Source organism: Phoenix dactylifera, chromosome 1 (genome assembly GCF_009389715.1).
Source record: "Phoenix dactylifera cultivar Barhee BC4 chromosome 1, palm_55x_up_171113_PBpolish2nd_filt_p, whole genome shotgun sequence".
Classification (NCBI taxonomy): Eukaryota; Viridiplantae; Streptophyta; class Magnoliopsida; order Arecales; family Arecaceae; genus Phoenix; species Phoenix dactylifera.
Genome location: NC_052392.1, coordinates 35,582,522 through 35,597,262, shown reverse-complemented (window position 1 = coordinate 35,597,262; position 14,741 = coordinate 35,582,522). Strand labels below are relative to the sequence as shown.

General features: G+C 37.5%; 1 protein-coding gene across 1 annotated transcript; it reads right to left on the bottom strand.

Moving 5' to 3' along the window:
* Nucleotides 1–6,261: 6,261 nt before the first annotated feature.
* LOC120105069 lies at nucleotides 6,262–7,723 on the bottom strand. The gene is made up of 5 exons (XM_039117159.1): nucleotides 7,530–7,723; nucleotides 7,377–7,426; nucleotides 7,205–7,280; nucleotides 6,687–6,730; nucleotides 6,262–6,600 (listed from the first exon to the last, which is right to left on the bottom strand). The coding sequence occupies exons 1-5, from the start codon at nucleotides 7,591–7,593 to the stop codon at nucleotides 6,403–6,405; spliced, it is 432 nt and encodes a 143-aa protein (XP_038973087.1). The 5' UTR covers nucleotides 7,594–7,723; the 3' UTR covers nucleotides 6,262–6,402.
* Nucleotides 7,724–14,741: the final 7,018 nt, after the last annotated feature.

Genomic DNA, 14,741 nt, shown 5'->3' with positions numbered 1-14,741 from the left:
TTTTCTGAAATGGGTTATATGTTTAATGCCATACATTTCGGTATAAAATTTTATGATTTTTGCCTTTATTTTGATGTGGTTTATAGTTAATCTTTATTTTAAATTTATTATATATATATATATATATATATATATATATAATTATAGGATTGTTCGTTCTATAGGCTTCTTGAACGAGACAATGTCTTCTTTTCTGCTGCAGCTGATTCTCTAAATTTTGGTCAGGAAGAGATTTATCTATGGAATTTATTAAGTGGGAATCTAGACAAGCCCTTAATTAAATAATTATTGGATCAATTAGAGACTGCATACACTTGCACTCTTATATGAAATTTACAATTAAAAACCCATAAATAATTAAAGGGTCATTAGGGACTTTGGCATCTATTTCTGTTTATCTATAATTTGAAGTCATCTATGAAATTTGTGATTTAATTGTTGCATCACTTTGGGACTTTGAGATAAGTTATACGTTAACACAATCTAGGTATTTCCACAAAGCATTTGCATTCTATGGAAATTGAAACTTTGGAATCCATATTTTATAAGACATTTATTTAAAATTTGGACATAATTTTTACTTCAATAGCTTGCAATATATATAAACCTGTACTTTACAAATCTTCAATTAAATAAAAGATCATTAGGGACTTTGAGATATTTTTTGCATTAATACAAGAAATCAAAAAATATGCAGTCTCTATAAAGAACTTGTTGCCTTCAAACCCATAAGTAATGAAGGCTAATTTACAGATCTTAAGATAATTTTTGCTTCAACATATCTAGACTACCCATATAGTAGAGATTGGAGACTACCAATAAATGGCAGTATTTAGCTTGCAATTTATGCTCCTAAAAGCAATTGGCAGGTCTTTTAGAAGCTTTTTTTTTTTCTTAATACATTACATTCATTATGAAGCTGCAAACATTATTTGCAATCTCTGCAAAACTTACAACTTAAGGACTCATACAAGATTTAAAGACTAGTTAGGGATGTCAAAACACTTTCCTCTTTAGCCTATTTGGAGTCCTAATGAGAAACCTCTCTTCTTTGTTCTTCCACTCTTCCTCTGCATCTCGTTTGCCTCTTCCTCCTCGAATCGAATCCATGGCGATGGCAGCCACGGTGCTCCCAAAATAAGAATCCAGCTCCATGGGCTACGGCCTCACATCTACTAGGAACTCCCTTCCATCTTTGTAATTAGGTTTCGTTCCTCAACTTCTCTGTACATTTTTGTGTCCATCTTTTGATAGTGAGCACTATTTGTCTATTAAAAATCATATCTTTTTATGCACATATGTGAGATTTACTACCGCTTCTCTATAGATCTGAGACTTCTCCGCTCCCCTTTGTTTGAATCCTAAATCTTTCATTTAGTCTAGGCCTTCTTTAAATTATGAAGCCATATTAGCCGTTATCTAACTAGTTGAGAATTTAGGATTGGTTAATTGCACCTCTTTAAGTAAAAGTTTTGGATGACATTGGTGTCTAGACAATGGAAGAAATTTAAATGGCAGAGAAGCTTTAGGAAAAATGTGATTTTTGAATAAAGAAGGCGACAAGATTAGACCTTGTCTTGCCCCTTGGTATGAAAATTAGTTGAAATTCTGAGAATGTCTTGTTGGAGCCATCATGAACTCCAATGCATTAGTTTTTTTTTTTTTTTTTTTTCCATTATGTGTTGGTTCATGTTAACTTAGAATAAGCTTTAGGCTAAACAAACCAATCCTAGTCCTAATCGGAAAATATGACTTACAGAGGAGAGTTGTTAGGGTTCCTTTTATGTTCTAGTAGGACTCTATTTTGTTTTGCGGTGGAATTTTATGTTTTAGTGGGAGAGAGAGTATGATTGTATAAATAGGGGAGAGAATTATGTGAAGAAATTTGGAGAGAATATTTTTGTATGTGGAGCATCTTTAGTGAGGCATCTTTGTGAGCCGGAACCAAATCCATTGTTTGACCTTTATTTTCTCTTAAACAAATTTATTTTGTTTTTCAATTTTTTCCTTTCACTATTATTTACTTCTTTCAATTCTTTGCAAATCTTTTATATATATATATATTTGGTGTTTGTTCTGGATCCTAGACCGGCGCGGTTGATATAGTGTGCCATTCTACATGTCTATGCTATTTTAAAAGATGTCAAAATGTGCATATATTGATTTTCTACGAAGAATGAAACTCCAAATATATCTCTTGAGTCTGACATATTATATTGGTAAGTTGTTTTCCCTAGTTGCATAAAGTATTAAATCTATATAAATGCACATTCCATTTACTATGTAGGAAATGATGGTCCAAATTAGTGAATACTAGAATGGTTATTCTTCTATATATTTTTCAAAAAAGTTTCTTTATAAACTTTTCCATAAAGCCTGTTTTTGGTTATATGGAAGTTAACTTTCTCTTGTTCTGATGCTTCAACTAGTTCGATCTGTATCTAAAATAAAGCTTTTTACTTCCATCTTTTTGATAATCTTTTCCTTGGGACTTTGCAATTTTATTTTTTGAGAAATACTGTTGGGGGTGCCCACGTCCAGGGTTTGGACCCTGGTCCTCTCCACTTGGGAGAGAGATGCCAACTAGCCGAGAGTTTCCATATAATTGGAAAATTTATGTAACATTAGTTTGATTCCTAAAATTGAATGTTGAAGTTTTCGTTGTGCATGTAGTTATCATACATGAACTTAGACCAAAATTACCTTGATGCTTTGTTGATAAATCATGAATTAGCTCTATTTTAGTGTTTCCTAGAATTGCTTTGATTTGTTTATATTATATTAAGGTCTACATCATCACTGTTTCGGCCAGCCTAAGGATCTGACCAGACGGTGTTGGCATTTATTGGGCCAGAATTGGGCGGCCTTTTAGCTGTGGGCTGGACAATCCATTTCGCCCCTGATCAAAGTCCATCTAGGATATAGATGAGCAAATGATCATCACTTATTGGTGATCCACATACAGTTAGCTTGTCGATAAGAACTTTGAATTGATGGAGATAATCTTGCATAGGGGATGATCCCTTTTTAATGTGATGAAGCTGCAGTTTTATAGTCATGATATGAGGAGCAAAGGAGGCAAAGTGATGAGAGAGAGCATCCCAAGCTTGATTAGTTGAGGTGATGCCAACTATATGAATAAGTGCTACTTCAGATAATGTAGCATTGATCCAAAAAAACAGCATTTGATCATGTTCATACCATAAAACATAGGTTGGATGCGTTAGAGACGGTGGTAAAGATGAGCCGTCAATGAAGGACAGAAGCTTGTGTCCCATAAAATTGGTTCAAAGAGAAACTTCCAAAGGAGATAGTTGCTACCATCAAGCTTGGTTGGGACTAGATTTGAAATATTGCGGATTACAAGGGAAGTAACTAGAGAGGATTCAAATAGGTGAAGAATGTGATGTTGCTTACATTATTAGAATTGGAATTTGTAATATGAGAAGAAGGGTTGGGTTTGCAAAAGGAAGACAACAATGCCAAGATGTGCTCTAATACAATGAAAGAAACAGAATGTGATGACTAAAATCCTACTTGATTGGTTGGAATTTCTTTGAGTGTGTATTATATATATATATATATATATATATATATATATATATATATATATATATATATATATATATATATATAGGATATACAAGAGTGATTATAGGAGAAAAATTAATTAGGAGAAAATTACAGCAGCAATTCAAATTTAAAATTGGAATTTGAATTTGAATAGAGAGAAAATAGGAAAGAAATAATGAGAAGATTACTATAATAATTTGAATTCAAAAACTAAATTTGAATCGAGAGAATTTAAGGTATGTTATTAATAGCTAGAATAGGATGTCTTACCAACAGACTGGACCAAGGGAGCATCAAGTAAGAAGGTGAATAACATCAATTAATATTTTTAATGCTTGTTGTTCCCCTACTGTACCTTAGTTTTATGTTCCTTGTTTATTGGCCTTCCAGCTCATCACTTGTGCTCGCTTCCATTTTCTCAGTCAAAAGGGGCTTAGCCAATAAATATATCTCCAAATATATTTTTTCGAATCTCTCTCTCTCTCTCTCTCTCACACACACACACACACACACACACACACACACACAGTAGGTGTATGTGCATATCCAGTTACAAGAGAAACAATCTTGTAGAATATCTAACCACATATATAGTGATGAAAAGCTATCAAAATGAATCCAATTGAATATTGAGTTGCATTTATGATGTTTACATTTGGGCCTATGACTTGATGCTAATGTTATGCATTAGAGAGATAGGCAGAAGGGGAAAAGGAGTGTCAGAGGCTTGTTTCACGAGAAAAGGTAAGATTCATTACTTATGAGGTGGTAAAGAAAATATGGAGAGGACTTTGTCATGCACGTAACTCTGAAAAACAAAATAACTGCTAATGTGTGTGATATTCCTTCAGTTGTAGTGACTTGGTGGTAATTTAGTAATTATTGCATCGATATTTATGAAAAAAAAGGGGGGCCATTATTCTAGAGGTTTCAATTATAATAGTAGAGATATACTAGCAAGTAAAAATATATGTGAGTACCAACTATTGTAATTATTGGGTTGTAATGCCTAATGACCTAAGCTCAATCCCCCCCACATCATCATGCATGGCCAGATAGAGGGTAACCCCTCTCCCTTTTCTTGAATAAAATAAATAAATAAATATACAACTAGTATCATTTACATTGATTTAGAATGAGGGAGGTGTCTAGCACAGTTTTTAGTTTTTTACCACTAGCTTGAACATGATTTGCTATCCTATCTGACAGGAATTATCAATTAAAAAGAATTAGACTTAGTGGAATAACCCAAGACCTTACCTAAAAAGACTAGCCAAAAAATATTATTTAGTTTTTTTTTGTCCTGTATAAGTATCCAAAATCTATTCAGTACTTAGCTTATCTAAGACTAAATACGTGTCCGTACGAATCACCGAGCTAAGAGTCCAAATCCATTCAAATTCAATCATAAGTACCACAAATCCAATTACAAATACTACAATCAACTCATGGTTAACCTAAATAGGTCTATGCTGTAATGTTCTCTAATTCATATGGGCCATGGGTTAGGTTTGCTCTGGTACCATTTGTAACAATGTAGAACCTCATTCAAAAAGCTAGCTAGAAAGTGTTATATGAGTTTCTTAGCTCTTTCTAAATATCAAAGATATACCCCATGCATAGCTGATGTGGGGACTAAAAACATGCTCACATAGGTCCTCAAACATAGGCACAGCTTGACGTGTTTGTTTTAAGCTCACTAATCTTGCTGGACTAAACAATGAATCCAGCCATTCAGAGTAGAAATATGACTACACCCTAGCAAATAAGAACACATTTTACTAGCTTTATCGTAGTTAAAAACAACAAAATTCCCCACCTGCACTTGAGTTTTCTTGTTTTCATAGAGGCAAGGTGAAGACAATAACACATGGCTACATTAATACATTCTCTTTCAGCAGTGGTAGTTGTGAACTTGAGGTAATTGTTTCTTTTTTTTTTTGGTCACTTCTGGTAGATCACATCATAGATCAATATCTTTTTCTTTCTTTTTGTTTCCTTTCATTCAATATTAACAACCAATTGAGAAAACAAATCATGCTCATTCCTCTACATGTCCAATTAATACTTTACACTGATTACATATAGCTTGGTATTACCACACCAAAGGAATGCCAAGTTATGTAGAAAAACTAGTAACAGAAAACCATCACTGATTTATATATCCTGTTCAATATACGTTCTCTAAATCCCATAGGAAAAGAAAAAAGGCATGCATAAACTCCTGAAGACCTTTAACAGATATGCTTAAACCCTGATCTCCTTCGAGAAGAAACCTTTCATTAATTTTGCCAGGACACATTAAGCGTCCTTGTTCATGTCCTGCACCAGTCTGCAAACATGGGTCTACCACTGTAAGGGTGCACCCTCTAATGTCAGCATGCAATAAATCATTTCCGAATCGATATCCCATCACCGACCGGATCACATGCTCATTTCATAGCGAAAACGTGAAACCATTAGCAATCAAGGAGGACATTGCAGGCCCAACTATTCACCTTTCTTCCATATCCAGCCGTGATAACACGGCCATGAAATGAATAAAAACCCGTCGCAAAGGCACACACACATGAGACAAACATATCTCCATCCTTGTCTCTCCCACTCATCTAGCATCTAAGCACTATGGGCTGGGTCCTACTCAAATGGCATGGTGATCCAATGCTCAATCATGAAGTAGATAATATGTGAATTGAATAGAATATTTATAGCAGTATCTACAAGAATGGGTCCTCGCCCAAGAAAACTGCAGCATTTCCGGTATTGCTGTCCGGCCTCTAGTTTTCTATTCTTCTAAGCTGTTGGGTTTAGTCTGTGCCTCTTAGCATCTCAGTTGTGGATTGGAGGCTTTCTCTTTGCAGGAGAATAATCCATTCCTGCTATATCTAAAATGTCGGGGTAGGTCTGCGGTTGCTTCGAGACAGGCGGCTCCACAGGGAGGTTTTCTCCGCTGCTACCGATGGCTTCCAGCTTGGAATGATGATGGTTTTGTGGAGCGTCAAAGACAGTCTCCTCGCTCCTCTCGTTCTGTGGATGACCATGAAATCATGAGGAGGAGGAAGAGTGTGTCTATTGATGGAAGCCTACTGTTATTTGTTAGCTGATATACCTACCTTCACTGTGGTCATTGTCTTGTTCATGAGTTTTCTACTCCTCCCTGCATCAATAGAGAGAGTGGAACGAATTTAGGAGATAAAACCTGATACTGGTTCGCAGTATAAGGTGTTATTTCAAACTCCTCAACTTTGGTGATATATTACATAGATTGTGATTCTAGGATATATGGAGAGAGAGAGAGAGAGAGAGAGAGAGAGAGAGAGAGAGAGACTGGAGATGAGTTTGTTGTAACATCAGCTTGTCTGCTTGAGTAATAAAATCTAATATATTTCAACACAAAACTGGTTGGTTTCATACATATGGAGAGGACTTCTTTCCTCAAAACCACTTTTCTATGGAAGTCAGTAAGCTATGACTCGAAAGATAAACAAAAAGAGAAGCGTACTATGAGGGCATGAAAGATCTCAGTGGTGCTTAGGCTTGTGACGCCTAGGCCCAAAGTAATCTTCATGAAACCCTGGTAGCTTGTGGGGGACTTCTCTAACTTCTTTAATAGACCTCTCCTTCATGGTACCTGAACAATGACCATTAATTCCACAAGGAGACACTCCTGCAACTATACTCTCTCCTCCCATTGAACTCTCCTTCTCCTGGTATCAAAAAAGGCATGCAAACAAATTAGCATCAGACTACATCAAAGGAGACTCCTATGTAGACACCAAGTGGTGTATCTGGAAGCAACTCACATGGATATTATTGTACAACGCAGCCAAGGACTCTTCATCCAATCTGATTCCTAAAGAAGAGAATAAAAGGAAAACGAAATAGTCAGCTGTACTGCTTCATTCATGCGAGCAAAGGATGCTTCTTAATGGAAGAGTCCAGGCTTCTGTGTTTACCTTGAGTTGTAGTGGCTAGGAGAAGCAGTAGCAAAAGAGAAACCACTGGAGTGACGGGCTTCATTTGCTCTCAAGTGAACTACAAGGAGATGGGAAAAGAAAGGTATTGGAGCAAAGTTATTTGGATGTTGTTTCCAGAAGGCAGAAAGAGGAGGTAGGCTTCCTCCTTCCCTATCCAAGAGGGAGTAGAAAGAGTTGAGATGCCAGGGAATGTGTCTAAATCTTCCGACCCCCCTAATATATATGCCATTTGTCCTCCACCATGGCCCATTCCAGAGACCAAATGTGTCAAAGCCCGAAAGCCAAGATCTTTTTGAAAATATAAAAGATTATGAATGACAATTTACGGTTTTTAATGTTATTGTATCCTTCTCTCTACGGTAACTGTCACTCTTTAAGGAAGGATGTTTCCCTAAAATTTGGACCTTGTGCCCCTTGTTCCCAAATTGCCCTTACTAGTCGGACCCAAAATGGTTGCTATCACTTGCAACTTGCAAGAATGTTGCAATGATCTTTTTATTTGGTCCTCCATAAATTAAATATGTATTGATGGGCCCTACTTGTTTCTTAAACACAAAATTTTATACATCTAGCCAACTGGAAATCGGCCGAGTTAACTCAAGGACCCATGCATTTAGCTCCAATAAATAGAGCTATCAATTTTTCATCTCTAGCAGTAAAATAATGGGTCTTATTATGCTTATCTTTTTCAAATAATTACTTCTAAAAATCTTAAGAACCATTAGAACATACATTGGTTGCGTTAAAAAGTGTGTTAGACTTATCATGCTTATTCATTAAAATCTTTATTGCAATTAAGTACCCAATTTGTTGTCCACATGATTTTGTGTAGCCACTTCCTTGTAGTGAATGGCATCACAACTAAGAAAACAAACATTCGTTGTGACATCATCCCAGGCGACCGAGGATAATTTTGAAAGGCAAATTTATTTTACACATCTTAGACAAAGTCTGTGTGCAAGGTTGGAGAGGATTCTACATGCTACCATATCCATTGTCATGTGGAGACCATCTCCTGAGACTATGTTTTAAGTCGCAAACTTATTGAAGCATTGACACCATTCATTTTCTAAATTGTTTTCTCTTGTTGCTTTGTTAGGTTACAAACTGCCCCCACATTGAATTCATTTATTCCTTCCGAGACCCCACACCTCAGAGTACAAGTCTTTTTTTTCCGTAGTATTCGTGGAACTGAGCTTCCAGTTTTAGCATATGCTCGCATTTTTTGTTCCTCCATATATACATCTGCATTAAAATTTAGAACCACATTTCCAATGACTTGGCATATATGATCTTTATCAATAAGAAAAGACCCATACATTGTAGCACTCAAACCATCTGCGTTGGACTTGGTACCAACAATTTGACAAGAAATGGTGCGACCACTAATGTATAAAGCTTGGTACCAATAAATTGATCAAGATCTGATGAGACCACTAATGGCATAGATATCCATCAATCCAATGGCTGAAGCCTGCCAAAATCTACATTGAACCAAAAAAATTCATGAAGGCATAATCTTTCACACAGATATCGAATTTCAATAATCCTAGACTCATGAGAAAAGTCTTTTGGAGATCTATATTTGATATTTCATGGTCCTTGGCTAAATTCTAATATCTTTGGGACAAGAAAGAGAAAGTTTAGATATAATTTAGTAACAAATTTATTCTAAATTTTAGAATCTAAATTATAGTAGTTCTCTAATAAGATGTAAGGTCTAGATGAAAAGTTATCTAGGGTTAGTATGGTAGATAGTCTACTTCCATGGTGCCATGCAAAAAATTGTAAAATAGCTTCTGTGATTTGACTATGATGAGTTTATTTTCAAAACAAAATAATAAAAATACTTGACTATGATGAATTATTGATCTATTATGGTGGATTCCACATAACTTCTTTTCTCTTATAACTCTTCAAAATCCTCTTTATTTTCTTGTTCTGCAAGTCTCTATCCACTTCTACATTCACCCAGTGGTTGTTTTATAACATGTCATTTTTTTGTTGGGGCAATTAATAACCGGTGTAATGTGGTGCATAAGGATTCATCTAACGCACAACCCTTGTTGTGGTTCCCATGCGTCTAAGGGTTGTCCAGGATCAATCTCCTCAATCAAACGTTGACGACAGGCTAAGTAGAGCAGAACCATTTGACTCCTGAGGCCAGCCTTCTTCCAGCTTGGCTCCACAACCTCAACCGCTAACCCATCCTAAATAAAGCATTAACATGGAAGGCGCAGCTCGACTTCCACTATCTCAAAGTCATACCTGGTCCCTCCACCTGCCATTTTATTGTGGCACATCTTTGAGGTTGTTACATCACCTCAGCAATTTGTTGTGGTACGATCTTGAATTTGTTAGGATGTGATCTTGGAGATAAGGACTCCACCTATAACTAAGTCTAGCAAGTTCTCTAAAAGGTAACAATAATAACAACAAAAATCATCTTTGCTAATTCTCTAAAAGGGTAACAATAATAACAACAAAAATCACTTTTGCTAAGGGAGACTTTGTCTCTTTGTTCTCTATTCTTTCTTTTCCTTCACTTTCTATCCATAATAGGTTTACTGACTTAAGCATCAGAGGGCCCGGCCGAGGCCAATCCGACGCGCCTTCACTCTTTGTCTGTTATTTTACAAATCCACAGAGGTGATTTATATCGATGTTTTGGGATCGACAGCAACAGATTAGCATTGTCTGTGGCAATGGAGAGAGAAAAGCCATGAAGCTTTGAAGGAGCAATCGTTGGATGCCCACCCAACCTACTCCAGACAGTTCCCCCACGCAGCCCTTTGAGGCCCCAATCTGCTCAACCTGCTGCAGGAGTTATTGATGTGAAATAATTAGATCTTCTTGCCCAATAAGTATAAGCCCTGAGAGTCGCAGTGTAGGATTTACAACAACAAGCCAGTAATTCTTCGGCCGATCAACTGAAGCACTAAGGGGTTTCAATGTAAAACGTTGATTGCCATCAACCCCAGAGCTTAGCATAGGGCAAGGAGCATGACCTCTCCTTTCCTAATGCAAGCTCCAACTTTGAAAACTCTCCCCATGTCAGCTAGAAAAAATTTCTAACTAAAAGACTAGCCTCCAACCTGAGATCAAAGAGATGCATCAGAGATAGAGATCCTACGGGAGCAAAGGACTGATGTCAAAGATGACCTGAAAGTGATCAATGATCCTCCTTTCGCTAGAGAGATCTTGGAGGAGCCCCTATTGAAGAAATTCAAGATAACATAGTTTGACATTACGATAGCTCTATTGACCCAGTGGATCATCTAGCAAGCTTCTGCTCTCTCATGCTATTCCAGGAAGCTAATGATGTTGTGATGTGCCATGCTTTTCCAACTATCCTCGAAAAGACTATACGACTTTGGTTCTCCAGTCTGCAACTAGAATCTATTGTCTCCTTCGATCAACTTAATTATCAATTTGTAGGCCGCATCCTCAGTAAGAAAGGTAGAAGAAGACTGGCATCTTTTTTCTAAGGCAGAGGGAGGATGAGATACTCCAAGCTTACATCAACTGATTCAACACTGAAACCCTGGAAGTCCATGAGTTGGATCAGTCTATTGCTATGGCAGCAGTGATGAATGGATCGAAGCCTTCATGTTTCAGTTTATCACTAGATAAGAAGTTCCCAAGAGACTTAGTTGAGCCCCTCCCTCATACGAATAAGCACATAAGAGCCAAAGAGGCTAGGACTGCCCATAAAAAAGCGGCAAGGAAAGGAAGCAGTGGAAAGCATCAGAGCTATGGAGAGAAAGTCAAGTCCGAAAGTAAGTGTGGCTAACATGAGAGGATCGATGCACGATCTTGTGATCTATCTCGAAGGTTCGAAAGGTATACCCCTCTCAATGCTCCACAGGCTTAGATCATGATGGAAATCTAAAATCGAGGGTACCTTAGTGAACTTCGAAGGATGAAGACTTCAGAGAGCAAAAGGGATCCAAACAATTTTTGTTGGTTCCACAAGAACCATGGGCATAACACTGAAGAGCGTCTCCAATTAAGGATAAGATCAAAACCCTCATCCGGTGTAGGCATCTTTGTCGCTATATTGGGATCCAGTGAGAAAATGTCGAGCAGGACAATCAGCCTCCAAATAAGTCAAATAGCAATAGACCACTCGTTGGAGTAACCATTTTAATCCATGAAGGATCAGCAACAAAGGAAAGTTCATAACTTGAAAGTTTAGAAAACAAAGCCAAACTCTTGACAAGGCCAGGATCACTAAATAAGGATAACATCGAACAACTAAACTTTGAGACAAACAAAGTTTATACATAAAGATATTAAGAATTCACTTCTATATTTTGCTGCTAATAAAATTGTGTTTCAGCTCTTCTCCAATACAATGCTTGGCACCAACACAACTAACTCATGGAGACATCGTAGAAATAATTAGGATCTCTGTTCTATGAGCCTACACAAATAGGAAGCTAAAATCGGAGAGCCGCACTCTAGTACTCCCATAGAGATACCCCAAAAGTAACTAGGACCTCCATTTTGTGAGTCTACATAGCTACAAAGCTAAACCCAGAGAGACAAACTCAAGGTACTCCAATGGAAACACCCTAGAAGTTACTGGAATCTCTATTCTATGAGCCTACATGGCTAGGAAGCTAAACTCGGAGAGTCAAACTTCTGGTTCTTCTAAAGACAGACTCCAGAATTGACTAGAACCTTCAGAACCCAACCGAACACCAACTCAAAAGCCCACAAAGAGCCTATACCGTAATACAACAAGGAAGCAATTTCGACACATTTCTTGATCAGCGGTGCTACTATCGACCTCGATCGTTCTCGGATTCTCTCCATGACCCAGTCTACCTTTGGGAAGAATTATCTCTAAACTACTTATAGCTATTTTTCCTTCTTGACTAGCTTGTGCATCAAGTCAACTCATCCTGTCATAGTCTTGCCTTATTATGGTCTTTGGATTTATCTTTCTTGCTCAACTAATATTCAAGAGCATTATGGCAGTGTGGCCTTATCTCAAAATATTAATTGATTCTGGATGATTTTATTCCATCAACTATGACTCTAACCCAACTATCTAGCCCGATTTGGCCATCTTAATATCTTATGGACAACCCAACACAGGAAATCTAGGCAATAGAGGTAATATAAGAACCCTTTCTTCATTTTATCTATCATATTTAGGTACATGACAGGTTTGAGATCAAGCAAGGCTACTCTTAAAAAAAAGAGGAAGAAGATTAAAAAAGAACCAAAACCCCTAGAAAGAAAAAAAAAAGTGAGGTCACAAAATAACTCTGCAAGTTGATTTCAAAAGAAGTCATTCCCCATCTTCTTATAGGCGATTGGAAGATCTAGATTGATCCATACGAGCAAGTCGGTGGACACATGTCATACCCTCTTTGCTTTTAACAAGCGACGTCCTTTCAAAAGACCAAAGGACAGAATTCAACCGTCTGGTAGAAGAAGTATGGCCCATGAATCTGCATCTTTTTTGGAGTGGTATAAAATTCGATAATAGTTACTTCCTTCACTCGAACCAAGATAATGCTTCGAACTTGAAAGTGGGAGGCTAATATTGTGGCAATTAATAACTAGTGTGATATGGCGTATAAGGATTCGTCCATTGCATAATCTGTATTGTAGTTCTCGTGTTTAAGGCTCCTCCAGGATGGTTCGCCCGATCACCTCAGTCAAATGTAGAGGGAAGGCCGAGCTGAGCAAAAACATTCGACCCCCGTGGCCGACCTATTCCCAGCTCGGCTTCGCAATCTCGATTGCTGACCCATGCTGAACGAGCCTTTCCACGAAAGGAGCAGCTTTGCTTCTGCAATCTCAAAGGCATACCTGGTCTTGCCACTTGTTAGTTTATTGTGACACATCCCCAAAGTTGTAGAACGACCTCAAGTTTGTTAGGATGCGATTTTAAAAGATTCGGACTCCAGCTATAAATAAATCCAAATGGTTCTCTAAAAAGGTAACAATAATAATTACAAAAGTCACCTAGGCTAAGGGAGACTCTATCTCTCTATTTTCTATTCTTTCTTTCCCCTTCGCTTTGCATTCATAAAACTTTTACTAACTTAAGCATCAGAAGGTCCGACGAGAGCCAATCCGGTGAAGTTTCATACTTTGTCCGTTGTTTTGCAAGTTCATAGAGACGATCCGCATCGGAATTTCGGGAGCGGCAGCAACACTTTTGATCCAACAACTCAAATTGTGTTAAAAGGCCACAAGGAAAACTTGAAGAAAAGCATATATGCTGTTCCAAATAATGATCTTTTTATTTTAGCCTTTGGCTTGATTTTTATCCAATAAGAAATGGAACTAGTTTAGTAGTAATAATAAAGTTTAAACTAATCTCTTCACCTCCCCACTTTCCCAAAGGACGTGGTATTTATAAATTGACCACACTACACCATGATCATAGATGGCATCCATTTACCTTCCATTGATCAAACTAATCTCTGGCTGCTATATAGAACTAGATAGATGAGCATGTACATAGTGGAGCAGGCATATAAAGAAATTCTTAAAAAATATATATATAGCAATATTTCTGTAAATTTGTAATAAAATAATAATTAAAAATAATATTTTGTCGTTCAAAACTCTATTTATTACATGCCACCAATAAAACAAGAATCCTCCAAAACTGATACGTTTGTAACATTGCAATGACTGGTATTTATGGTACAAGAGGACGAAGCATGGCTGACCGACGGCATTATGGCGGTGACTTGTGAAACGTCGAGTGGGGGCCGGAAATCTTGGCAGCTTGTTGCGAACGGGTGGGGCCCGAGACACGTGGGCGTCCACATCGGGATAGCGAGGAGAGCGGAGGGCTGGCGATGTCGGGGATGCCGCCACGCGGGCACTGGCACGGGGCGTGTCTGCGTTTTGGTTGGCAGCACGACAAGGTGGTGGCGACCCTGCTGGGTTCGGAAAGGTCTCCCCATGACTCCAACAATTTAATTATTCATCAAAGAAAGAAACGCGCTATCATCCTAGAAATAAGTGCATAATTGGGCAGATTAAGAGTATATGGATCTAGCATTAGTTTCAATTTTATATTTAGAGCCTATTTGGATGCCCCGAGGGAGCTTTCAAACTGTTACTCACGTATACTTGCTTCAGGATGGAGTCGGTAGAATTAGATGGAACGAGTTTGATGAATTAGATTAGGTAAAACTATATTAATTAATTTTT

Coding starts and splice junctions, on each gene's coding strand:
- LOC120105069 (XM_039117159.1), bottom strand. CDS start 7,593: ATGAAGCCCGTCACTCCAGTGGTTTCTCTTTTGCTACTGCTTCTCCTA. Junction 7,427..7,529: donor CCTAGCCACTACAACTCAAG/GTAAACACAGAA, acceptor TCTCTTCTTTAG/GAATCAGATTGGATGAAGAG. Junction 6,731..7,204: donor AATTAATGGTCATTGTTCAG/GTACCATGAAGG, acceptor CTATTGATGCAG/GGAGGAGTAGAAAACTCATG.